General features: G+C 36.4%; 1 protein-coding gene and 1 non-coding gene across 7 annotated transcripts in view; both read left to right on the top strand.

The window, feature by feature from the left end:
• Positions 1 to 27,154, top strand: part of DMXL1 (Dmx like 1) — a 146,459-nt gene that overhangs the window by 21,203 nt on the left and 98,102 nt on the right. For all 6 annotated transcript variants that reach the window (XM_040444292.1, XM_040444294.1, XM_040444295.1 and 3 more), the window contains exons 3-9: positions 2,017 to 2,088; positions 4,932 to 5,010; positions 10,582 to 10,714; positions 14,561 to 14,627; positions 16,157 to 16,335; positions 20,573 to 20,762; positions 22,775 to 22,943. In XM_040444292.1, coding sequence (XP_040300226.1) covers positions 2,017 to 2,088; positions 4,932 to 5,010; positions 10,582 to 10,714; positions 14,561 to 14,627; positions 16,157 to 16,335; positions 20,573 to 20,762; positions 22,775 to 22,943 — 889 coding nt within the window. The remainder of the gene's footprint in view (positions 1 to 2,016; positions 2,089 to 4,931; positions 5,011 to 10,581; positions 10,715 to 14,560; positions 14,628 to 16,156; positions 16,336 to 20,572; positions 20,763 to 22,774; positions 22,944 to 27,154) is intronic.
• On the top strand, positions 465 to 571 carry LOC121010895 (U6 spliceosomal RNA). Its single transcript, XR_005781410.1, has one exon. It is a non-coding gene; the product is annotated as a U6 spliceosomal RNA (small nuclear RNA).

Genomic DNA, 27,154 nt, shown 5'->3' on the forward strand with positions numbered 1-27,154 from the left:
AGGTCACGATCTCGTGGTCCGTGAGTTCGAGCCCCGCGTCAGGCTCTGGGCTGATGGCTCAGAGCCTGGAGCCTGTTTCCGATTCTGTGTCTCCCTCTCTCTCTGCCCCTCCCCCGTTCATGCTCTGTCTCTCTCTGTCCCAAAAATAAATAAATGTTGAAAAATAAAATAAAATAAAATAAAATAGAACCATTGACTAAAAGAGTAAATTATAAAGATACCAAATAAAATAGAGTATTGAAAAAATGCATTTCTTGGAGAGTTCACAAAGGAATAGATCTAAGTTTTATTTTTAAAAGGCTACATACACATACAGTGACAGAATTTTGAACTTTAAAGAGATAACCTAGAAATTGAGTTTTAAGTCTGATTTCCACCTGACAAGGAATACATAAGTACATTTTTTTTTCTATGAGGAAGAGAATTAATATTTACCATGCATCTTATAAGATAATTATATGCTGGTGCTCGCTTCGGCAGCACATATACTAAAATTGGAACGATACAGAGAAGATTACCATGGCCCCTGCGCAAGGATGACACGCAAATTCGTGAAGCGTTCCATATTTTTGCAGAAAACATGAATAGACACTTCTCTAAAGAAGACATCCGGATGGCCAACAGGCACATGAAAAGATGTTCAGCGTCGCTCCTTATCAGGGAAATACAAATCAAAACCACACTCAGGTATCACCTCACGCCAGTCAGAGTGGCCAAAATGAACAAATCAGGAGACTATAGATGCTGGAGAGGATGTGGAGAAACGGGAACCCTCTTGCACTGTTGGTGGGAATGCAAATTGGTGCAGCCGCTCTGGAAAGCAGTGTGGAGGTTCCTCAGAAAATTAAAAATAGACCTACCCTATGACCCAGCAATAGCACTGCTAGGAATTTATCCAAGGGACACAGGAGTACTGATGCATAGGGGCACTTGTACCCCAATGTTCATAGCAGCACTCTCAACAATAGCCAAATTATGGAAAGAGCCTAAATGTCCATCAACTGATGAATGGATAAAGAAATTGTGGTTTATATACACAATGGAATACTACGTGGCAATGAGAAAGAATGAAATATGGCCTTTTGTAGCAACGTGGATGGAAGTGGAGAGTGTGATGCTAAGTGAAATAAGCCATACAGAGAAAGACAGATAACATGGTTTCACTCTTATGTGGATCCTGAGAAACTTAACAGGAACCCATGGGGGAGGGGAAGGAAAAAAAAAAACAAAAAGAGGTTAGAGTGGGAGAGAGCCAAAGCATAAGAGACTGTTGAGAACTGAGAACAAACTAAGGGTTGATGGGGGGTGGGAGGGAGGAGAGGGTGGGTGATGGGTATTGAGGAGGGCACCTTTTGGGATGAGCACTGGGTGTTGTATGGAAACCAATATGACAATAAATTTCATATATATAAAAAAAAAAGAAATACTACATGAAATGAAAAAAAAAAGATAATTATATGCTGGATATTTTATAGCCGTTGTTTTTTGTTTTTTTTTTTTCAACGTTTATTTATTTTTGGGACAGAGAGAGACAGAGCATGAACAGGGGAGGGGCAGAGAGAGAGGGAGACACAGAATCGGAAACAGGCTCCAGGCTCCGAGCCATCAGCCCAGAGCCTGACGCGGGGCTCGAACTCACGGACCGCGAGATCGTGACCTGGCTGAAGTCGGACGCTTAACCGACTGCGCCACCCAGGCTCCCCATATAGCCGTTGTTTTAATCCTCCAACTAATTCCATTAGGAAGATAGTATTATGTATATTATAAATATAGATAAATAGATAGAGATACTAAGATGCAAAGAGATTAACTTGCTAGTTACCCAGTTCGTAAGTGACAGTACTAGAATTCTGATTTGGGTATGGTGGTCTCTTAAAACTGACATTTCGAGTATTGATGAATGAAATTGTGTTGGTGGGGGGCTTATTTTAAGTTATATTATTAATTTCTTTTGCTCTTTTGATTCATAAGTAAGTTAACATATCCATAAGTTTTCTTTATTTTTCTTTTTAAAAGATCGCAGCATCCTATGGAAATGTTATTTCTGTGTTTGAACCAGTTAACCTACCGAAGCAAAAGAAAAATTTGGTCAGTAATTTATCATTTTTCTTTTAGGAATTGAAATGTCTTGAGTATTCAAAGACTGTTTTTTAAGGGTGTAGAATCAGAGTGATCATCAAATAAATCAGTATAAATTATACCATAATTGTAGATACATGTTAAATGCCACTTCCATATTTAAAATATGTTTTAAATCTTGGATTGAAGTAGAATTAAACTAAATTGTGTTGATGAATTGCCTTAAAATACTTTTTTTCTTCTGATGTTTTTCTTTTATAATAAATATTTCAAGTGTCAACAACTTTAAGTTTGGCACTTCATTTATTGCTAGTGGCAAACACCATTATGTAGGTGGGGTGACTGTTTTGTTTTTGGTTTTTATTATCTACTTTTATATAGTTTCTCTGCTGTTTCTTGTGTATTTTGTTCTTAAAGTTACATGTTTTAATTGCAGAGTCTTAACATATCTCCAGGGCTTATTTTTTTGCACTTAACTATGTTCGTGTAATATAACTGTTAACAGGTCAGTAAATGTTTTTCTTTATAGAGAAACTGTATTCAGAAATAGTTCTGAAAGCTGGTTAAAACAATATTTCATAAGTACATAGGTTATGTAGTAAATTTCTTGGGTGCTTGAATGCCCTAGATACAATAGACCAGCTTATTTTACCCATTTCCACTGAAGATTAAACTGGTGATTTAAGTCCTATGAAAGAGGATCACCAAAGTATGGTCTTAAGAGCACTGCTTGCTTGCTTTCTCTGCTGCTTTCTAGCCATTTGATCCTAAGCAAGTCAGTCTTACTAGGCTCTTTGATCAATTCTGAAATTGGCTAATAGCAATTCATTCTTTGTGGGAATATTGTAATGATGACATGATGTCAGAAACTGTGCAGAAGTATGTTAAATGTAAAGAATTGAAGTGTTTTAATAATAGACATACCTTTATATATCTTTGAGTATTTTTCATTTCATTTTCACTTAGCTCCTTAGTGTCTTACAAATTCCCTCTGACTTAGTATGACAGCTGTTATTTCTTTTTTATAAGTAAGACAACAGAGGCCCAAAGAAAATAAGTTAGTTAACCAGTGAAACAGCTGCTGAGCCACAGAACTAAGTAAAACTAGCTGTATTGATTCCTACGTGTGGACTTTCTTTTCCGTACCTTGTGTTAATGAAAAATATTTTCTTTAGGTTAACTGATACTCACTTTAAAACTTCCCGGAAGGAGAATCCACAGTTCTCCCCTGATTTATATTTGTGTTGTGTTACCAAATGAATCCAATATTAGAAGCCCTAATAACCTGTAAATTAGTAATTGAAAGTAGTAAAAAAAAAAAAGGGATTGCTCTGCTCGGGATGATATATTTCAAGTAATATTCCATAAATATTTATTGAATGAAATAACTGACTTTAAAAAAATCAGTTATGTTAAAATACCTTTATCAGTAAGGGTAGAATCAGGAATTTTAGTTTTTGCCCATTTTCTCATGTACTGGTTATAATTGTTTAATATATTGTTAAAAAGTCGGTAAGAAGAAGTTGGTTTATTGGTAGGCAACCCTGACTGCAGAAAGGGTAAAAAACAACAACAACAACAAAAACAAACAAACAAAAAACCTTGATGTGTAAGGGAAAAACTGGATCAAATAGAAAAATGGACTTTGGAAGGTACATAGAATCTGTAATTCCTGGGTACAGTCTAAGAGAATGTGTAGATCCTCATAAAAAAGATACTATTTCCTTTTCTTTGTGCATTCTGGAATATTCTTTTAAGGTGGTGGTTCTTCATGGGAAGACAACTTCAGAATCACTAGCTGGTCCATGTATCCATCCTGCCTTCGGGATTTCTAAATCTGTAGGTGTGGCGTTGTGCCTAGGCACTTCTGTGTCTGGTTCTAGAGAGGGTTCTGACGTGCACTATGATCAAAAGCCATTCCTGCAAGGCAGTGTTTCATAAAAGCATATTCTGCAGACCACCTGTATCAGAATCACCTGGGGCATTGATTTAAAGTACAGATTCCTCATTTTGGATTTTTTGAGCCCAAACCTTTGGATGTGCATCTCAGAAATCTGAATTTTAAGTAAACATCTCAGGTTATTGTACTAAAGTATGAAAACCACTACATTAAAAGATTATTTGTGGGTCTCAATCTTTTTGAGGTTAGTGAAATCAACTTAGTAGGCCATAGCCTGAATTTAAAAGAAAATGAGGTAAAATAGAAGATGTTACCGTGCATCACATGTAGTAAGGGGGTAAACTTAGATTGCATTTATGTCTGTTTGTGTTTTGGGCCCTATTGCAACATACATTTCTTAGTGACCTACAGGTAAAGAAGTTTGAAAAGTATTGCTTTCAGAAATGATAATGTCACAAATTATGTAATATAATGGAAGTGTTTCATTTCTTGCTCTGAATTTTCACACATACCTTATGATCTCAGGTGAGGATGAAACATTAAAAGAGAAGGAAGCCTCAGATAGCACAGACACAGACAAATTTAAAGTTAAACCTTTGTAACTATTATAATAATACGATAAACATTGTAATTTTGAAAGTGTGAGGTTAAAGAGAATGTTCTCCAACGTGGCATATAGTTACTGGTTGTTTATGCTGAAGACAAACTTTTTTGGACCTCCATGAATGGGTATTCATTCTCTCACTCTTCTCTTCCATTGCATATTTCTTATTCTTGACTGAATTGAACATTTTCTTCTCCTTCAAAATGACTGCATGGTCGATTGTACCTCAAAGAAAATGACTTCATGTGTTACTATGAATAATAAGTGATAATAATAAATGAATGTATATATTTGACAGAAAAATGCTGCCCATAATAGTTGGCTAAATGACTTCTTTTTTAATTTTAGGAATTATATAGTCAATGGCAGAAAAGTGGCCAATTTTTTCTGGAATCAATAGCACACAACATAACTTGGGATCCTGCAGGTAAGAACACAAGCAGGATTAACTGAAATGAAATAACAGTATCACTTGTTTGGGCTGTTTCCTTTATTACTTTCATGTATTTCAGTTCTGCTCTGTGTGAGATTGTGTGGAGTAAAAAATAAGTAAAACATTATGTTCTTTTAGAGCTTATACTGAAATAAACACAAATACTGTAATAGTGTCTACTTATGGTAAGAATACCTGTTGATTTTGGAAGGAGACATTAATTCTGTCTGGAGAATCAAAGTTTGATTGAAGAGGAGCTTTTTGACCGGTCAGGAGGTAGATTTTTAGCTTTGAGAGTGGGGATAGATGAAAAAAGAAGGGAATTCTAAGAAGAGGTCATGTGTGTATGTATCACTTACCTACTTCTGCATTAAAAAAAAAAAAAAAAAATCCCAAAGCAGTTTTTATCAGTCCATTGCCCAGAAAAAGAAAGCATTAGATACATTCTGTTAATAGGACTTTGAAGCTGGAGTAAGTCTGGTGATAAGGAGATGAGATTGCAACATATTGTGGAAGGTCTTTAAAGTCACGCGAAGGTATTTGAATTTAATTCTTTTTGACTGTCCAAAAAACTGTTACAGGTTCTTGAAGTGCCTCAAGACAAGCTAAGATTTATGGTTTTACCAGATTTATCTGGTAGCAGTAAGTTAGAAGGGTCAGAGTCTGGAGGAAGAGGGGGATAAATATATTTATAGTTACCTTTGCAAAGTATGGATTCACAGTAGTCTGAATGAGAAGAATTTATTTCACTGTCTTTAATGTAATTGGTACTTAATTGATGTTGAATGACTAATGCAAGGAATACATAGATCTGAAATGTACTGGTGGTAGAATTGATATTACTTGGCAGTTGGATTTTAGATTCTTTTGAGAATATCTGTGCCCAGAAGAACAGTGATATGTAGGAGTTACAGATAGTGGAACATACATTTTGTTTGGACATGTGGAATTTGACATGCTTGCATATCATGTAGCAATATCCAAAAGATAGACGTTTCTAGAATATAAGAAAGAAGTTCTTTTTGAAACAGAACTAAAAAATCATCAGTTTAGAGATAAGATAGTTTACATTTTAATATAGTAGTTGAAATGGCTGAGAAAAAATGTTTATTAGAAAACTTTGGAAATTAGGAGATAAGAGATTATCTTTGAGATACTTTTTTTAAAATCATTGTTTTAAAATGTTTTTTCTTATAAGGTTAGAGGATTGATGCTTACTAGCTGGTAATCTATGTGTATGTGTTATACATACAGTGGAGAGAGATCAGACCTGGGTTCAAATTTGACATTTCATTTAGTACAGCACTTGGCGTATAACTCGATTGTTACTATAGTGAGACTTATGTCCCAGTTAATGCCTGTTGTTCTCATATGATAATAGTGTCACCTTCTACTCTAACAAAAGTTCCTATTTGAATGATACACTATATGGTTACTCTCTTATAGCCCTACAGTCTTTTATAATTATTTGTTTACATGGTTTAAATTTTTGGTTAGATAGAGCTGAGACTATTTTATTTAGTATGTTTTTATCTTTAGGGGCCCATCATATATTAGGTTTTCAATAAATGTTCACATATTTGACTGTAAGTTTTGTTATCATGAAAAAAAGTACTTAACAGATGAAGAATGGTTAACTCACTTAGAAATTAAGGTAATAACCTATTTCACAAGGTAGTTTTTTAATGATAAGGTATAGCAGTGTATCTGAAAGTACTTGGTGTATAAGAGCCCTCTAAAAATATTGTTAGCAGGTAAACTAGCTACTTGAGATGTCAGACTACTAACTTCAATAAAAACATTTAACAATTGAGTGATTTTTTTTAAAAGTTTTTTTAACGTTTTTATTTATTATTGACAGATAAAGAGCGTGAGCAGGGGAGGGGTAGAGAGAGGGGAGACACAGAATCTGAGGTAGGCTCCAGGCTTTGAGCTGTCAGCACAGAGCTCAACGCGAGGCTTGAACTCACCAACTGTGAGATCATGACGTGAGCCAAAGTTGGTCACTTAACCAACTGAGCCACCCAGGCGCCCCTTGAGTGATATTTCTTTAGTAATAACATTAATAGTTGCTTGGATATTCTGTACCATTGGTTTATCAATACTAATGCTTCAGAGGATAGTATTAATATTAAATTGCTCTAAAATCAGCATTAGAGAGTAGTATTAAAAGATAATTACTTGGGGCACCTGGGTGGCTCAGTCGGTTCAACTCTTGATTTTGGCTCAGGTCATGATGGGGGCTGGGCAGTCATGAGATGGGGCTCCATGTTGAGTGTGGAGCCTGCTTAGATCCTCTCTCTCTCTCTCTTCCTCTTCCTGACCCTCTCGCCTGCTCTCTCTCTGTCTCTCTAAAAAATAAAGGAAAATAAAAGACAGTTACTTATTTTCCTAGCATACCTAATAGTGACTTGACAACAGCTCATGACCATTATCTCTTTAATTGTGATTGAATTATTTTTCTTTTTACAATTGAAAAGTTTAAAATTTAATGGTTTGGTTGAGAAACGGGTTATTGTAATAAATAATTGGGAACAATTAGTTTATTTTTGCAAGTGAACTTTATTTATAAACAGATTGTAAATATTTTAAGTGAAATATTAGCATTTTTGTTCTGATCAGTATTTACTTACTATTTGCTAGGTATTGGGATATAAAGAAATTTTTTCAGATGCCATTACTAAACTGACTATAGTGCTTTTGTGTTTTCTCCAGATCCACTATTGCATCCAGCTTAAATCATGAGATTTTCTGTTTAAGATTTTTTTTTTTGCCTTTTTCCTACTTTAATATTCATACCTCCACCCTTTGTGTTCAAAGCAATATACTGTATTATACATTAGCTATCTTTGTATCATTCCATAACTGGGATTAATTATTTTGTATTTTATATTAATTTCTTAATCCTTCATGGGATACCTTAATTTCTTTTTTTTTTAATATATGAAATTTATTGTCAAATTGGTTTCCATACAACACCCAGTGCTCATCCCAAAAGATGCCCTCTTCAATACCCATCACCTACCCTCCCCTCCTCCCACCCCCCATCAACCCTCAGTTTGTTCTCAGTTTTTAAGAGTCTCTTATACTACCTTAATTTCAACTTCAGTTTATGTTTAAGAAAACTTGTAAAAACCAAACTCATACATAAATAAGGGGATTGGCGGTTGCCAGAGGCTGGAGTGAGGGGTGGTTACAATATGTGAAGGTGGTCACAAGGTGCACGCTTGGAGTTATAAAATAAATAAGTCCTGGGGATGTAATGTACAGCATGGTGACCTTAGTTAACACTACCATATTGTATATTTGAAAGTTGCTAAGAGAGTAGATTTTAAAAGTTCTTGCATCACAAGAAAGAAATTGTAACCAATGTATGGTGATGGATGTAGGCTCGATTTACTGTGGTGACCATTTTGCAGTATATGCAAATATCAGGTCATTCATTATATTGTACACCTGAAATTAATACAGTGTTATTTTTTAGTTATAAATTAAAAAAAAAAAACAACTGGTGTCCATTGGTGAACTAAGCAGTGGAATAATAACTAAATTTTTTTTCTTTTTTTTTTCAATATATGAAATTTATTGTCAAATTGGTTTCCATACAACACCCAGTGCTCATCCCAAAAGGTGCCCTCCTCAATACCCATCACCCACCCTCCCCTCCCTCCCACCCCCCATCAACCCTCAGTTTGTTCTCAGTTTTTAAGAGTCTCTTATGCTTTGGCTCTCTCCCACTCTAACCTCTTTTTTTTTTTTTTTTTCCTTCCCCTCCCCTCCCCCATGGACTCCTGTTAAGTTTCTCAGGATCCACATAAGAGTGAAACCATATGGTATCTGTCTTTCTCTGTATGGCTTATTTCACTTAGCATCACACTCTCCAGTTCCATCCACGTTGCCATAAAGGGCCATATTTCGTTCTTTCTCATTGCCCTGTAGTACTGCATTGTGTATATAAACCACAAATTCTTTATCCATTCATCAGTTGATGGACATTTAGGCTCTTTCCATAATTTGGCTATTGTTGAGAGTGCTGCTATAAACATTGGGGTACAAGTGCCCCTATGCATCAGTACTCCTGTATCCCTTGGGTAAATTCCTAGCAGTGCTAATAATAACTAAATTTAAATGAAATTCCTCATTGGTGCTTTCTAAGCTGTTTGTGAGACCTTCCACCCTGTTGCTGCTATTTATTGAGCTTCTGCTAAGCCCGCTAGCCTGTGCATCACGGTTATATGTACGATACTAGCCTGTGCCTCAGAGTTATACGTACGATACCATTACAGCCGATCTGTACACACTTCTGATTTTATAGATGAGAAGAAAATTGAGGCTCAGAGTTTGCCCAAGATTAAATTCACATGACTAATTAAGTGACTTACTTTGGATGTAGACACAGGGATTTCTGGTCAACAGTCTATTTTGTCACAAACCCACTTTCCTTGAAATAGAGTGATCTTTATGGGGAGACACAAATCCATAGTCCTTATTTGCTAAAGTGAATTCTTTATTTATTTTCAACTTTTCGATCACAGTTCTTCCTCTGTGTTCTTTGTTTGGATGACAACAGTCTTCTGCTCAACTTCCCAAGTTGGGATTTTTCCTTGAAACCTTTTGTATCTCCTGTTTTGTTAGTTGATGTCAAGCCTTGAAAATTCTGCTTTTGAAATGGCTTTCAAATCCTTGCTTCTTAGTTTAGTATTTGATTCAGATCCTCATGATTTCCTTTGTGTATTATTATCGTCAATTAACCAGGTTTCCCTGTGTGTTTTCTCTAATCTCATCCATCTCTAGACTTTTTTTTTTTTTTTTTTAAGAATCTTTACCTTTGTGTACTGGAGCCTTTGAAAGCGTGGTGAAAATTAAGGATTATCTTTCTAGAAAAATGTACATACTTTACATATAACTTCTGCATATTGTCTCAGTGCAGGGAGGTTTACAAGGTTTACGAGGCCTCTTCAAGTCCATCTGTTGATATCTGCCCATCCTACTTAGACCCCTTCTTCTAAAATACAGATCCACTTATGTAACCTCTCCACACATAACACTCCCAACTACTTGTAACTAATTGTAACCAGATGCCTTATAAACTTCAAAAATGCTTTGGTTTCTGACCAGAATTTTTTCCAAGTCTTCTGTGCACCTTATTCTTTAACCATAAACCAGATTATAAATCATTCTTGGGAATATATTTGAACTTGCTAGAATTCATGCCTCTCTTCACAGAATGTCTCTACCAGAATGTGAAATCGTCTTGAAAAAGGACAGTTTTCATTTGTCATTGTGTTCCCTGTCAGTGGCTAGCACAGTGCCTGGTACAAAGAAGATGCTCATTAAGTGTTTTTTAAATGAAAGATTACATGATCTCTTCCCTATTTTCCCCAAACTGCTTCAACAGAATTAAAATACACCCTCACTCCCTCTCCCCGCAAATGTTTTGGTTATTTGACTTTTTTAGAAGTTGAGTTGTTTTTATAGTATTATATGAGACTCTTAACCATGTAACTTAGCTCATTAATTAAATACCTAAATAATAAATGGTGAATAATGTATATATATTTTTAGGCAATCGTCTTTTAACTGGTTCTAGCTGTTTGCAACTGTGGTCCAATGCTAACTTGGAGAAGCCAACTGAAGATGAAAATCCAGATAAAACAGATCTTAATTTGGGGGACTGGAGATGCATTTGGCATTGCAAGTAAGCAATTAATTAGGGGATTAAAGTGATAAATCTGTTCATGTGGGTTTTGTTATAAATGCATTTTAGTTTCTGTGAAACTACACAACATTAAAAGTATTGATTTTTTATTCTGCAACAGGTCTTTTCGTAAATACAGAGGATTCACTATTTCCCATAGTGAATCTATAGATCCAGTTTTTTTTTTTTAATTATTGAATAAAACACCTATGGAGAAACATAGAAAATGTGTTAAGCCTGTATGATGATCATTAAATAGAAACTTGCTAAATTCTACCAAAGGAGACAGAGACGCTTTCCATGCTTTTGACTGGAAGTTTTCCTGTTGTGAAGAAGTATATTTTTCCCAAGTTGCTTTATGTATTGAATATAATCCTTGTCAAAATCCCATTGGAATTTCTACTTTTGAGCATAGTTCTAAACTTGTTTTAACAGGTTAAATATGGGAAAATCAGGAAAATTCTGTAAGAAGTAAAATAGTGAAGATAGCATAGAAAAATGAATTCTAAAGCTAGAGCTGGTCTAGCAGTTTGTTGTTGATGTAGGAACAGATTAGGGTCCAGAATTAGGCCCAATTACACATGGGGATTCAGTATATTAGGTGACATTTTATATCAGTGCGTAAACTTGGTAACTCTGTGGAGAAGAAAATGAAATTAGAGTATGTTTCATGCCTCACACCACAATAAGTGTCAAAAGAGGGAAACTTTGAATTTCTACACAATGAACTAAATACTAGAAGAAAATACAGGAGAATTTTTTTATTTTAGAATTACAGTGTCCATTATGGTAGCAGCTAGTGATATACCACTTTTGAGCACTCGAAATGTGGCTAGTCTGAATTGACTGTGCTGTAAGTATAAAATACACTCTGGATTTCAAGAACTTAGCACAAAGGAAAAAAATGTAAAATATCCAGTTAATTTTTTTTATTGATTACATGTTGAAATGATAGTAGTTTTAATATATTAAATAAAATAATTTCACCTGTTTCTTACTACTTTTTAAATGTGGCTACTAGGAAATTTAACATTTGTTATTTATGTTCTGTCACTGTTGCAGGATAAATGCTGCTTTAGATGAGGGAAAGACTTTCTAGGTATAATACCAGAACTAGAAACTGAAAGGAAAGGAAAGGAAAACATCAATATTTGTTGACCATATCAATAACAAAATTCTATAAAGCAAACAGACCACACGGAATATAAAAAGTTGAGGAAAGTATTTGCAATTTGGGGTTAATGCTTTTTTTAAAAAGAGGTCTTAAAAATTAATATCTCTGTAGTTAACAAAAATAGACAAGTGAAAAATTTTAAATGGTAGTACATATGAATAATAAGCAAATTAAGTAAGAGTTGATGGACTGCAAAATCTAGAAATGAGAAATATCCAGAAAGAAGAGGATGAATAATATCTACTATTAGTGAGTATTTGGAGAACAGGTACTCTTAAATCCTCTTTAAGGGAGTGCATTGGTATTTTTCTAAAGAGCAATTTGGAAGTATGAATCAACAGGCTTAATTTTTATACCCTGAGATAGTAACTCCACATTTCATTCATTCATGCAGCAATTATTTGCTGAGTGTTTATCATGTTTGAGGCAGTGGTAGAAGTGCTTGGAATATAGATAGCAGTGACCAGGTAGGGACTGAGACTACCAACCAGTAAACCAGTATGACAGAATGTTAAGTGGCATTCTTCCTAAGTCCGTTTTATATGAAACAGGAAGAGAACTATATGAGATACCAAATAGAGAGTAAGGCAGACCTGGTATATAGAGTTTAGAAAGATTTCAGGAGAGTTGGTTCCATATATTTTGTACCCTTCGGCTAGATTGTGAGTTTTAAAAAGGCTTAACATGGAGAGGGAGTAGGACTTTGCAAAGAAAATTCTTTAGAGACAGTTGTCTTTGCTCTGGAGTCTTCCATGTAAAGTTGGGGAGAGGGGAGCAGCAAAGTGTTTTATTGCCTTCTCAGGGCTTCCATGGGTTGAACTGAGAATTTGAAATGTGTTTTGTGCTTTTGGTAGAGGGGAAGAATCTTAAGTTAATTCAAGATTAGAGTCTACGGTGATAACTTGGACTAGACATACTATGTATTTGGGATGGTTATTTAATTAAGCAGAAAAGCCATGGGACTCAGGTTTCAATTTAGGAGCAGCTGATGATTACACTGACTGGAACACATTTAAACATTGAGCTTGATCACATTCCTTTTGTGATGTGTTTAAAACCCGTTATACACGTTAGATGAAGATCAGTAGTATGATAGAGAAAACTAAGGTAAAAGGAAGAAGAGTAGAGGTGACTTTTGAGTGTAGACCTGAAGGAAATGAGGGAGCAAGGTGTGTGGGGATATCTCTGGGAGAAGAATCTTGGAGGCAGAGTGAACATTCACTGCAGACTTTGGTAGAAGTGTGCTTAGCTTGTGGCTGGAATAAAGTGAACAAGGTCAGGGAGTTTGCTTAGAGGTTATTGTGAGGGTTTGCCTTTTGTGCTGAGTTGGGAAGCTCTTGAGAATTTTGAGCAGCGGGAGCATTGAGAACTGATTCCTTTTTAAAAGGGACTGCCTTAGCTTTTTTGAGAAGACCTGGACAGAGGTCACACTCCTGGAGATGATTGCGATGGAGATCAGGCACTTTTAATGATTTGTTTTAAGAATATCTTTAGAATTAGCCAGATCCATAGAAATGTGTATACAAGGATGTTCATTGCACCACTTATTTTGTAGCAGCAGAAATGAGAAAACGGTGGTGAAAAATTATTTTAAGGCAGTGCATATATACGTAATAGAATAACATAGCCAGTAAAATAATGCAGATCTATACACATTGATATGCAAACGTGTTCTTTACATACTTTAAAATAGATGAATGTTACAAAGCAAATTGTAATGTAATATGACCTCACTCTCCATCCTCTCCTCCCCTATATCCTCCCAAAGAAAGTAGACAGAGGAGGAGGGTGGAGAGATGGGTCTAGAAGTCTGTGCATTAGAATGTTAGCAGTGGTTTTGCCTGGGAATGGGTGTCGTGGCGAAACTGTAGATGATTTCATTTTCTTCTTTTCATATATATGTAGCAATACTTTCTGTTACGTAGCTATTACATTTAAGATTAAGAAAAAAGTTACTTTAATTTGGACGGAAGTGTGACGGAATTCCTCTTTGGCCTGTTTTACAAATAAATTTGAGGTGAATCTAAGCACAAAATTGGGTAAAGAAAAGGAAGGCAATGACAGTGAGGGTTGTCTTGAGATGAGCATAAGTGCGTAGCCAGAAGGGAAGGCAATGACGTGAAATGAGCCAAAGTTCATCAGAGAAGAAAAGGCAAGTGTGCACCAAGTGCATAGGCGAAGCTGGCAGGCTTCCCTCATGTGTGCAAGTCCCCCAGTAACCCACACGTAATCTTCAATGAGGTAAATGCCACCTTAAGGGAGATTTCATTTCAAAATACTGATTTATTGTCCATTAAAATATATGATAGAACATGAGAAAGAGAAATTGAAATTTTTCAATTTGGAAATCTAATTTCCGGGGCCATTAGGTATCTATATTCCAAGACAATGAGAGCTATGATTGTTTTGTCTTAAGCTTTAAAGACTGAGAAGTCTTTCCTTTAATGATTCGTACACATAGATATTTTCACGTAAAAATAATTTTTATACTTAATTTAAAAATTTATATTTTGTATTCATTTTATATTTATGAGATGTACTTAAAATTGAGTGTAAAACTTGTGTTATCAGAAAATTTTCCATTATTTAAAGCAAGTTCCTGAATATTGTTTAGAGAAGTAATACAGAATTCTAATTTTCCTTAAAAATTATTTCTTCTCTTTAATTTACAGAACTGCTTCCCAAATTCATTTAATGAAATTTTCACCAGATGGAGAATTTTTTGCCACTGCTGGGAAGGTAATCTTGTGAAATTGCTATTGCTGTTGGTTTATTTTGGAACTTCAAAAACCTTAACTGGCTTTATTCTTTTATTTAAGTTGAAAATATTTTCTATTAAAAATATATTCTAGGGGCGCCTGGGTGGCTCATTCGGTTAAGCCTCCAACTTCGACTCAGGTCACGATCTCGCGGTCCGTGAGTTCGAGCCCCACGTCAGGCTCTGGGCTGATGGCTCGGAGCCTGGAGCCTGCTTCCGATTCTGTGTCTCCCTTTCTCTCTGCCCCTCCTCCGTTCATGCTCTGTCTCTCTCTGTCTCAAAAATAAATAAACGTTAAAAAAAAATTCTAATAAAAACATTTAAAATATAGTGAAAACGGGCTATTATTGTTCTAAAAGATAATATGGTATAAATGAAACATAGAATTAAAGATAGATCTGAATGTAAATCTGCCATTTACCAACTTTTTGATTTGGGGCAAGTAATTAATTTTTTTGGGCAAATATAAGGATATACCGACTTTCTAAGAGGACATTTGTAACCATTTTCATATTTTGCCATGCTGATGTCCCAGCAGTATATTTTTCCTTGGAATTATTTTATTTGTAATCATTGGATCTCTAAACAGTTCATATACACATAATTGTCTGAAATTAATTGTTCTCATGGTTCAAACCTTTCTGTAGACCCAAGATGTGAGCTACCCTAAATCTTCAGTGAGGTTTTTTAGGAGAGAAATGGAGTTTGTTCTGATGGACTTTACCAGTGGAAGTGCAATTCTAGTTTAAAAGCAGAACCTGTTACGTTGTAGTGCCCCTTGTTTTATCCATGCTTCCCAAATTAGCAGATGCGATTTTAATTGTACTTAGAATATTTTGGGGCGCCTGGGTGGCTCAGTTAGTTAAGTGACCAACTATTGATTTTGGCTCAGGTCGTGATCTCGCAGTTCAGTTTGTGAGATGGGGCCCTGTGTCTTCACTGATGTTGTGGAGCCTGCTGGGAATTCTCCATCTCCTTCCCTCCCAGCCCCTCCCCTGGTTACATTCTAGCTCTCTGGCTGTCTCTCAAAATAAATAAACTTGGAATATCTTATATAGTAGTAGCTATTAACTCATCATTACTATCTTCAACGTTTTCTTTGAACGTTCACATGATGCTTCATGAAAACTTTTGTTTAAAAAAATTGGCAGTCCTCGTAAGCCTGCTAGTGGTAATTCTTTCTTATTTGATATTTGTCTAAGTGGGAAAATAAACCCTTTATCCGTGAATCTTTTCTCAGTGATTCCTGTATGGTAACTAGCATTTTCCTTGATCCATTCCTTGCAAAATATACACATTTATACCTTAATTCTCAGAGCACGATTATGGAATGCTAATAGAAAAGTTTCAATCAGAGGTTTTCTTCTCAGTTCTTCTGTGCCAACTACACCTCACACCCCTAAATTCCTGTAAGTGGGGAGAAGTTTCTTACTTTTGCTGTTTGACTTAACCTTTAAATTAATTCTGATGTGAATGTTTTTCTATTTTTGTTTTTGTTTTTTTTCATTAGGATGACTGTCTTTTAAAGGTATGGTATAATGTAGAAAACTGGCGGACAGCTGTTACCTCTCCGGATAAAAGTTCAGAAAAACAATCCCAAGGAGAAATGGACTTTTCCTTTATATATCTGGCCCATCCTCGAGCTGTAAATGGATTTTCCTGGCGTAAAACAAGCAAATATATGCCTAGGTCAGCGATTTAGTCATTTTATCTATGTATTAAGAGAACATCATCTTTGTGACATTGAGTGCTCTTCTCGCTTTAAGAATCCACAGCTATAGGACTTTGGCCTATGAAGATTTTAGTAATATCAGATAATCCTTGGCCTGCAGATGTCTGGCCATGGGTCAGCTATGACTGACACATCACAGGAGAGCCATGGGAAAGGATAATTTATCTCCATCTCACATGTCTATAAGTGACAGAATTGTACGTCTTTTCTTCTCTTTGTTAAGTATCCAGTTCTTTTGTGTCTTAGTCCTTCTCTATATTGCCATTTACATGGACCTTTCCACGTTTCAGTCCCTAATCTTGTTCCTTCTCTGTGTATCTCCTCTGGTTTCCCTTTTTTTTTTAAGCTGCTTTATTGAGAGGCTATAACACGAGGCCTCAAACATTTCTTTAACTGTATCTAACATCTTTATGGAAAAGAGAGTGGGTTAAAAGATTACTATTCTCTGAATTAGGTATTAGTTTAATCTATGCAGTCATGCACAAGTACACCTGTTAATAACTTCTTTTCTTTCCTTTATTCTTGCAAGACTGGATAACCCATTGAGCTTTTGCCTGTATTTAGTAAGGTACAGAGACCTATTACTTAAGTATAAGTAGAAATCCCTTTTTGTTTGATGGCCATTTTCAATTTGGTTACACCATGGAACAATACAGTTTTTCCCTTAACCTTTTGTCACTGATCCGTGGGAGGGTACCTGGATTATTTGTTGACTTTAGTTTTGCTCTTCTGAGCCAGCAGAGTAAATCCAGATTTTTTTTTTTCAAAAATGTATATTAAGACTGATTTTTAAAGAGTAGTTTAAGATTCATAGCAAAATTGAGTGGCAGGTAAACAAATGTCCCATCTATCCCTTGCACCCACACATGCATAGCCTCCCCTATTATCAGCCTCCCCCACCAGAGTGTATATTTATTATAACTGATGAACCTACCTCAACACATTGTTCCTTAAAGTCCATCGTTGAGAGTATGGTTCAGTTCCGGTGTTGTGCACTGTATGGATTTGGACAAATGTATGATGACGTGTTTCCATCATTGTTATACCTGATCTTTTGAGCTCTTTTCTAGTACAGTAGTTACCATTTTTCCTACCCCAGCCATCCAGGCTAACCAAGCATAGGAGTAGGACACTGTAGGACCAGTAGTGTCAGGAGGATGTGGCAGAGTGTGCTAAGGGAGAGAGTGGTGTGGACAGTCTGTACGGTTGGCAAAAGAGCTCACTCCAGCTTCACTTGGTGAACTGTTGCTCTCCAGTACCTCTGAGACCATTGCCCACATATACAAAAATGTGTTCAGAATGTAATGAGCTGTGGTATGTGTTAATTCTCCTTTTAAAATTTGCAAATGGGGGCGCCTGGGTGGCTCAGTCGGCTAAGCGGCCGACTTCGGCTCAGGTCATGATCTCGCGGTCTGTGAGTTCAAGCCCCGCGTCGGGCTCTGTGCTGACAGCTCAGAGCCTGGAGCCTGTTTCAGATTCTGTGTCTCCCTCTCTCTGACCCTCCCCCATTCATGCTCTGTCTCTCTCTGTCTCAAAAATAAATAAATGTTAAAATAAATAAATAAATAAATAAATAATAAAATTTGCAAATGGCCACAATAAAAATAGCTGTCATTGCAAACCATAAAGATTACATCATTTTGGAGGCTGATTTGTTCTGATACATCCAAGTGTTCTCATTTGCACATGGTGAGACTACCAGAATACTGAAAAAGAGGCTTATGAAGTATTTATCTTTTGAGAGAGGACAGTCATATCTGTACCTGACCTAATTCACTCGGTGTTGGTAAAAGGGATCGTGGTGGAGGCAGAGGCAGGTGCCTTGCACTGGGCTGTCACGAATGCCTAGTAACACCAGTGAGGCATAGCAATTTCTCCTTCTGCTTGTGTTCGTTTTATCTCTTAGCAACTACATTGTGCAGGAACTGTGGCATAGGACTAGAATTTCTGTTTGTTACAGTATCTTTTAGACGTGTCAAGAATTTTTCTTTTGGTCCATGTCATTTACGAACCAGCTAATCTCCCTGAGCTCTTTTAGGTTTCATTTTTGTTTTACCAGCTGCCTGCAGGTATGTGGTAGGAAGGCTGACCCCTTCTGAGAATGACAGAGATCCCATTATCAACTAAACCATTGCTCTTTCTGATATGGCATCTTCACTGGGCTATACAGGTGCTTTGTTTTTCACGTAAAATTCAGATACTCAGCCAAATGGTAATACTTTATGCAAGGGTACTGCTGGCTTGAGAGAAAAGAATGGGAAAGTGTTTGTAATGAGCATATACTTCTTCACTAAACACCGATGAATGTAGGATAAGTGGAAGGTTTGTTGTATACCCTTCCCTAGATAACTAGTTGCAAAAACAACAATTGGCCTGTTGTTACATGATGGGACACACTGTCTTGTTGTAGCTGTCACAGGTGTCATAGATACTTACCTATCACATGCTTGCCTTCCATGTGGTTATACCTTTTACTGAGGGGTGGTGGTTATACCTGAATATGAGCAAATGAGCTACCCTGATACAAAGTGAGGAAAGGACATATTGCTAGTGAAATGCCTCACACAGAGCAGGGCATTTCTTCCATTCTCTTAGATTACCTGGCACCTCTTTATACTGATTGTCTGTAAGGTCTAGTATCTTGAGGAGAGTCACCTGGGGCCACCACACTCCTAGGTCAAAGGCCTCTCTATGCTTCTGAGTTGTGTATCTTGCTTGTTTTGTTGCTTTTGCCTAAGTTCTTAATGCCTCTTCTGATTGTTCTCTATTCAGCCCTTCAGTCTACTACTTTCTCCTCTTCCTTTATAAGCCTGTGCATTCTGCCAGTTACAGATGGGCTCTGTGAACCTTTAACTTTTCCTATTGCCTTTTGGTGTATTTTCTTCTGTTCTGATTGCGCTTTTAATCTCATTATCACCACCTTTGTGGATGCGAATGAACAAGAGAGAAATGCTGAGAAGGAAAGAGGATAGATCAGAGGAGGATGGAGAAAAAATGGAAAAGGAAGGAGAGGCATGAGGAAGGAGAAAGGAGTAGGAAAACAGAATTCAGAAAGGAAAGAAGGAGGTGCCCTAGCAAGTGGGGACAGGTGGAAAGAGAGAATGGCCTAGCAAGGCTGAGAAGCAGAGAATTGTGGGAGAAGGCAGAGGGAGGGAGGCCCAAGAGTGGATGGAAAGGGGAGAAAGGCAGAGGAGTAGACAGAGAAGCGGGTGGGGAAGGGAGAGGTGAGAAAAGAGAGGGAAGCTGAAGGGGAGAGCAACCCAGACAATACACAGTTTTCCTTTTTCTTCCCCTTTATAGTTGTTCTTTTTTTTAATCAAGCAGATAATGTGTAATTAAGTGACTACTACACAAAATTTTGATTTCCTTTTTATTTTTCTTTAGCTTCCTGAGTTATTTGATAGAAGTCTTGTACTGATTGTTCTTTTTAATTCTGATATGTTTGAGTATGTGTCTACTACAAGCAAGATATTGTGACTTTTTCTTTCTTACTTTCCTTTTTTTTTTTTTGCAGGAGTTCCTCAATAGAATGTAGTCTTTGTTGATATGAGTTCAGCCTTTGAACTCCTCATGCTTATGGGGTTTATTAATATATATGTAATTGATTTTGCTTTTGTGAGTGGAGAGATAGTAAATTCACTGACAGTCAAGAATAAGGAAGGAGGTGGCTACTAATTATTTTATCATGATTTTTCTTCTCTTGTGCTTCACTGCTTTTGGAATATGTTAAGCATGGAGAAAAATGAGTATACTAAATAGTGTAGCTTGTTAGTGACCAGTGTGCATGAGTCTTCACAGAAAGCAAAAATAAAGCATTATGAAAGAATTCAAATGGTAACCATTCAATGGATAAATCAGAAAATTTTTAAAGAAAATGTGTTTTTCCTTGCTTATTGACTGAGGGATTATGGCATTATCTCAGCCTTTGTTCTTTGGATGTAAGTGAATTTTAGATTCTTAAAACAAGAAGTACCACATTCTAAGCAGAAAAGAAATAGGTTAGCAGGCATTTGCTGTGATGAGATCAAATACCCACTCAGTTTTAATGGTTTTGACTAAATATATTGCATAAATGTATATTGACATTTCTTCATTGGTACTCCAATTGTGTGCATTTAAATAATTACAGAAACACTGTAGAATATTATACTGTACGAAATTTATGTTTGTCTCTAAAATCTTTTTATTCCTCAGGGCTTCTGTATGTAACGTGTTGTTGACTTGCTGCAAAGATAATGTATGTCGTCTTTGGGTAGAGACCTTTTTACCAAATGATTGTTTGCTCTATGGAGGTGACTGCAGCCATTGGACTGAACCAATTAATTTAACAAATAACTTCAAAAGAAATGCTTCTAGTAAAGAACGAATTCAAAATACTTCAGATGTAAGTGTTTTTATTAGATGTTATTTCCTACAAGTTTTAAAACCCCTTGTACATTGCCTTTTTTGTAACATTCATCCTAGTTAATATTCAAAGTCATATGGTTAGGTATGAAGACATACATGTATATTAGGAAAATGATTCTCAGAAAACTTTATACTTTGTTTCGTTCAAAAAATATTCTTAAGGGGGCGCCTAAATGGCTCAGTCAGTTAAGCATCTGACTCTTGATTTCTGCTCAGGTCCTGAGCTTGCGGTGTGTGGGATCAAGCCCCACATTGGGCTCTGCACTGACAGTGGGGAGCCTGCTTGAGATTCTCTCCCTTCCTCCCTCTCCCTCTCCCTCTCCCTCCCTCTCTCTCTCTCTCTCTCTCTCTCCCTCTCTCCCTTCCCTGCTCATGCTCTTTCTCTCTCAAAATAAGTAAATATTAAAAAATGTTTTTAAGGATTTGCCTAGAGCATAAAGGTACTTACAATTATGAAGTTAATCTTAAGTTACCTAATGATAACAAAAAGATTACAGTTGACTTAGCTAAAATAACAAAGTAAATGAAAATCTGAGAATGCAAAGATTTGACTGTAAAAATAATTTTTATATATATATATGCATATATATATATTTGCTGTTCACAGGTTGGGTGTTTTGTCATAATTATAGGAATGATTAGAATAGTTTATCAGAGGGGCATGTGGGTGGCTGAGTTGGTTAAGCATCCAGCTTCAGCTCAGGTCATGATCTCAGTTTTGTGAGTTTGAGTCCCATGTCAGGCTCTGTGCTGATAAGCTCAGAGCCCACACCCTCCTTGGGATTCTGTGTGTGTCTCTCTTTCTCTCTCTCTCTCTCCCCCCCCCCCTTTCTCCACCCTTCCCCCACTCATGCTCTGTCTCTCTTCCTTCAAAAATAAATAAACATTAAAAAAAAGAATAGTTTGTCAGATTCTATTTTACTAAGTAGTGTGAAAAGTAAAAGTAAATTTTTAATGTGTAGGCTAATTGAACATAGACTAATAATACAGTTTCCCATTTTCTTGATATTGAAAACAAAGTGTTCTGAAGTGATTTATCTTTGAATACTTTGTATGATTATGGAACAACTATTTTTCAAACTTGGAGAGTATTCTCAGGGCTCAGAATATAATTAAATATATATTTCTGGGAGACTCAACAAGTAATAGAATGGTTATGTATAATAGCTGAAAGAAGTTCTTGACTAGGAATCTGAAGACTCTTGTTCTATGTTTAGGTGACTTTGGGTTCTATAGAAACTATTATATGAAAGATGTGAATAACAAAATCAGCACTGTCTGCCTTGTGGGTCACGTGAAGTGATATCTGAAAAAGCTTTGCAAGTTATGGAATAACATCCTAATGTATGATGGTAACACTATTCAGTGCTTTGTGGTCATAGGGTATAAACTGTGGATGCAAAGGGAACAGTACACATAGAGACATCATTATCCACAGACACATTGTTAAAGTTCTGTTTTATAAAATTAATTATCAGAAAATAAACCAAATAAAAATCGCAAAGTATTGTGTGATGGTTAAAAGAAATTAGGCAGTTCTAAGCTTATTCTTCAAGTTCAAATTTGCTGCACAGAAGTACTGAAAAATATTTGTACATTCAAACTCATCTGAAATAGGGTGTTATGAAATAAGTCGGAGAAAGGCAGATACCATATGATTTCACTCATGTGAATTTAAGAAACAAGAAATGAACAAAGAAAAAAAGACAAAAAAAAAAATGGATTGTTACCAGAGGGGAGTTGGTTGAGGGGTGAGTGAATTAGTTGAAGGGGATTAAAAGTACACTTAATCATGAGGAGCACTCAGTAACCAATAGAATCGTTGAATCATTATATTGTACACCTGAAGCTAATATAGCTGTAATTATACTGTAGTTGAAAGTTAATTAGAATTAAAAAATGAAATAGGGTATATGTAATGTCAAGCAATCATTATGTAATGATTGTTTTACTTTTAATGATGGTTTTACTTTGTTTTTATTCACACAGGTCAACCTGAGACATTTTCGCAGAGGTCGGAGGAGATCACTTGCCCTTGTAGCACATACTGGATACCTGCCACATCAGCAGGACCCTCATCGTGTCCACAGGAATGCTCCCCTGCACGCCAATGCACTTTGCCACTTTCATATTGCAGCCAGCATCAACCCAGCCACAGGTAAGAGAACACTGTTCCAAAAATGTTCCTGGAAATTGAGTAAGTTGATTTGGTAACAAATAAGTTATACTTCTAGTTTTGAATAAGTAAAAAATCGGTGGTGACTTGTTCACCTAACTTTGTTATAGCCAGCTCAGTAATGACATAGGATAGGTTTTTGTTTACTTGTTTGCTTTTTAAGGCTATGACTTGGTTTGTGATTTAAAATCTTAAGAAGTCGTAGGGCACCTGGGTGACTCAGTTGTTAAGCATCTGACTTTGGCTCAGGTCATGAGCTCGCATTTCATGAATTCGTGTCCCACATTGGGTTAGCATGAGCCCCACATCTCTGTCTCTCTCTCTGTCTCTGACCCTCCTGGAATTCTCTCTCTCTCACTCTCTCTTTCTCTCCCTTTCTCTCTCTGCCCCTTGCTCACTTGTGTCCCCTCCCTCTCTCTGAAAAAAAAATTTTTTTTTAGTCATTGAGATTCTTAATTAGTTCATTCAAAAGTTGAGATGTTCAGGGCGCCTGGGTGGCTCAGTCAGTTAAGCGTCCAGCTTTGGCTCAGGTCATGATCTCATGGTTCGTGCGTTCGAGCCCCGCATCAGGCTCTGTGCTGACAGTTCAAAGCCTGGAGCCTGCTTGAGATTCTGTGTCTCCATCTCTGCCCCTCCCCCACTCACACTCTGTCTCTCTCTCTCTCTCTCTCTCTCTCAAAAATAAATAAAGCTTAAAAAAAAAGTTGAGATTTGAGCTAAAACTTAACAGGTTAACACCACAAAGTAGTATTTTGTAACTATTGTATGGTTGTTAAAATAAAACCCTTGTGTCTAATGCTTGATTTTAGGAGACATTCCAGAAATAGGGCATAAATATATAGAAGTTGTAAATGGGAATTAAATTTATCTTACAAGTGAGATAATGCACTGTTAGATTAAAAGATCTAGGATATCTGGATCTTTGAATTTTAAAATTAAAGTGCTCATCATTTCAGTAAATATTTTCTGTGAGTTTAAAAAACAAGTGGTCACAGTTGGGACATTTAAAGCAGAACTAGAATATTACTGAGAAAAAGATTAAAAACAGTATTTGCGCATGGTAAATACCATCTGTACAGAAAGTGAAAAGTGAAAGCCTCCTTTCACCTGTGCTGTACCTTAGTCCCTCTCCGCCATAGATAAACCCTATTGAGTTTTTGTATATTTGCAGATACCCTTATGCATAAAGTAAACCTATTTTCATATAGTATACTGGGTTGTTGCTGTACTATTGCATTCTTCAAGGAAAAATAACAATAAATATGGTTCATTAGTTACCTGAATCAAAGTGAGAAGTGCTCTGGTAAGTTAAATATAGGGATATTTACGGAAAGAGTAAAGAGTATTTGCTGACAAATTTGGTTAACAGTCCCAGCTCTAAAATAATTCATGAGCCAAGAAAATGAAAGGGGACAATATTGAACTATTTTTTTTTAAATGTTGATTCATTTTGAGAGAGAGAACGTGCAAGCCCAGGAGCAGTAGAGAGAGAGGGAGAAAATCCCAAGCAGGTTCTGAGCTCCCAACCCAGAGCCCCACGTGGGGTTCAGTCTCATAAATCATGAGATCATGACCTGAGATAAAATCAAGAGTCAGATGTTTAACTGACCGAGTCACCCAGGGGCCCTGAAACTGAACTAGTTTTATGAAAACATTACCTAGGCTTGGGAAATACCATTACCTTTATCAAAAAACGTATACTGATAGTGCTTGTAATACCCACAGGCAACTCTGAGATCACTGGAATAGTTTTGAAAGTCTCTTCTGAATGAAGGACAACATGTTGAGAATAAAGAAAGCTTGGATTCTTGCTTTAATGGAAAAGTCTGAGTTGTTACAGAAAAATAAACACTAAGTTTCAATGTAGCATCTCCTTGATCACCTTCCAATAAGAAAAACTCTAAAGCCTTTCTTTTAGAGTGTAGGTTCTTAATGCAAAGCCATATGTATATAACAAATCAAAGCAAAATAATATTATTAGCAGCTAGATTAGACACCATGGAGTTCTTCTTTTCCCACATTAGACCTTTTGGAATGACCTTTCTGAATGTTGTGTTTGTTATTCAAGGCCAAACTCTTAGAGCTTCCCTTATTTGCCCATCCATAGATAAAGGAAAGGAGCTCGTAGAGAATGTTCTCTTAATACCCATTCCCTGAAGATCTCTCATAAAAAAATGGCTTTAATGAAATTCTTTGAGGTCAGGAGACAGAAGAAATGTAAGTTTTGTCTTAACCCAGAATGCTTCTGTTAAAAGCCTCCATTAGCCTCTCCTTCTTGTGTGTTTAACAGCTAGGTCTGTGATCTCCTACAGGCATTGCTGATCTCTCTTGTGTTGATTGTTGCTTGAAAATCAGAAAATCATACTCATTAGGATTCTTAGGGCACTCTTGCATTCCCTGACACTAATATATATGCACCTAGGGGTAGTAGGACTGGCAATATAGTACCTCAAGACTTTTATTGAGTGTTTGGTCTGTGCCATTATAGCAACCAGAGATATGGTAGGAGCTGGAGGTACAGTGGTAATAGAAACAGATGTGATCCTTGCTTTCATGAAGCATATAATCAGGAGAGAAGAGATAGATGCTAATCAGATAATTACAGTAATGAATGTACAGTTATAAACAGAGTTCTTGGATTGGATATATCTGTCAACTCGTAGAATTTGCCTCCAGCAGAAGGGATAGGAGAAAGGTTTTTTTTATTCTTTATTTTATCATTCATCCTCTGTAATACTGTTTTCATTGGTGTCTGACACAGGTCATTAATTCAAATTATTTATCTCTCCCTTAAAAAAAATCAATAAATTTGTTCTGTGGAAAATTGTTAACCTTTTGTGAATCCAGTGTAGCCTTTACTGTTTAGCAGATATCTGCATGATCTAGATTTAGGTTTGATTTAATATGATAGGCAAATTTTTCTTCACCTTTATGTTAATTAGGGACTATCATTTGTCACATTCTACTCTGAATTTGTACGTCAGTATACTTAATTTAGCAATTAGATGAAAAGTACTACCAAGAAAGAATTTTTTTTAGCTGAGTTCGTTTGTCTTAAATGCCTTCCTTGAGTACAAGATAGGGATCTCAGTTTCTCCTTTACAACTTGAATCTTGATGCTAATAAATCAGAATTATCTCACTTAGAGTTAGATACATCATTTAAAAAGTTACTGTCAGTCTCTAAATTAAAAAGTGGTTAAAATCAAGATAAATATATCACTTGTTCCTCTGACATCATATTGATGGAATTTTTTTTGGTAGATTAGGTTAAAAGAGATTTCTTACCAGTTTGTATGTAAATTAAGGACACTTTCCTATTAACTATCCACAAATCACAGATTTATTTCTTAATGAAAATATTTTTTGAATTAAAATATCTGAAAAACAAATAATCCAGTGAAGAAATGGGCAGAAAACATGAATAGACACTTCTCTAAAGAAGACATTCAGATGGCCAGCAGGCACATTGAAAAGATGCTCAACGTCGCTCCTTGTTAGGGAAATACAAATCAAAACCACACTCAGGTATCACCTCATGCCAGTCAGAGTGGCCAAAATGAACAAATCAGGAGACTATAGATGCTGGAGAGGATGTGGAGAAACGGGAACCCTCTTACATTGTTGGTGGGAATGTAAACTGGTGCAGCCGCTCTGGAAAACGGTGTGGAGGTTCCTCAGAAAATTAAAAATAGACCTACCCTATGACTCAGCAATAGCACTGCTAGGAATTTATCCAAGGGACACAGGAGTACTGATGCATAGGGGCACTTGTACCCCAATGTTCATAGCAGCACTCTCAACAATAGCCAAATTATGGAAAGAGCCTAAATGTCCATCAACTGATGAATGGATAAAGAAATTGTGGTTTATATACACAATGGAATACTACGTGGCAATGAGAAAGAATGAAATATGGCCTTTTGTAGCAACGTGGATGGAACTGGAGAGTGTTATGCTAAGTAAAATAAGTCATACAGAGAAAGATCCCATGTGTTCCATGTGTTTTCGCTCTTAATGTGGATCCTGAGAAACTTAACAGAAGACCATGGAGGAGGGGAAGGAAAAAAAAAAGTTAGAGAGGGAGGGAGCCAAACCATAGGAGACTCTTAAAAACTGAGAATAAACTGAGGGTTGATGGGGGGTGGGAGGGAAGGGAAAGTGGGTGATGGGCATTGAGGAGGGCACCTGTTG

This window comes from Herpailurus yagouaroundi, unplaced genomic scaffold, assembly GCF_014898765.1.
Source record: "Herpailurus yagouaroundi ecotype Mexico unplaced genomic scaffold, PumYag 192, whole genome shotgun sequence".
Taxonomy (NCBI): Eukaryota; Metazoa; Chordata; class Mammalia; order Carnivora; family Felidae; genus Herpailurus; species Herpailurus yagouaroundi.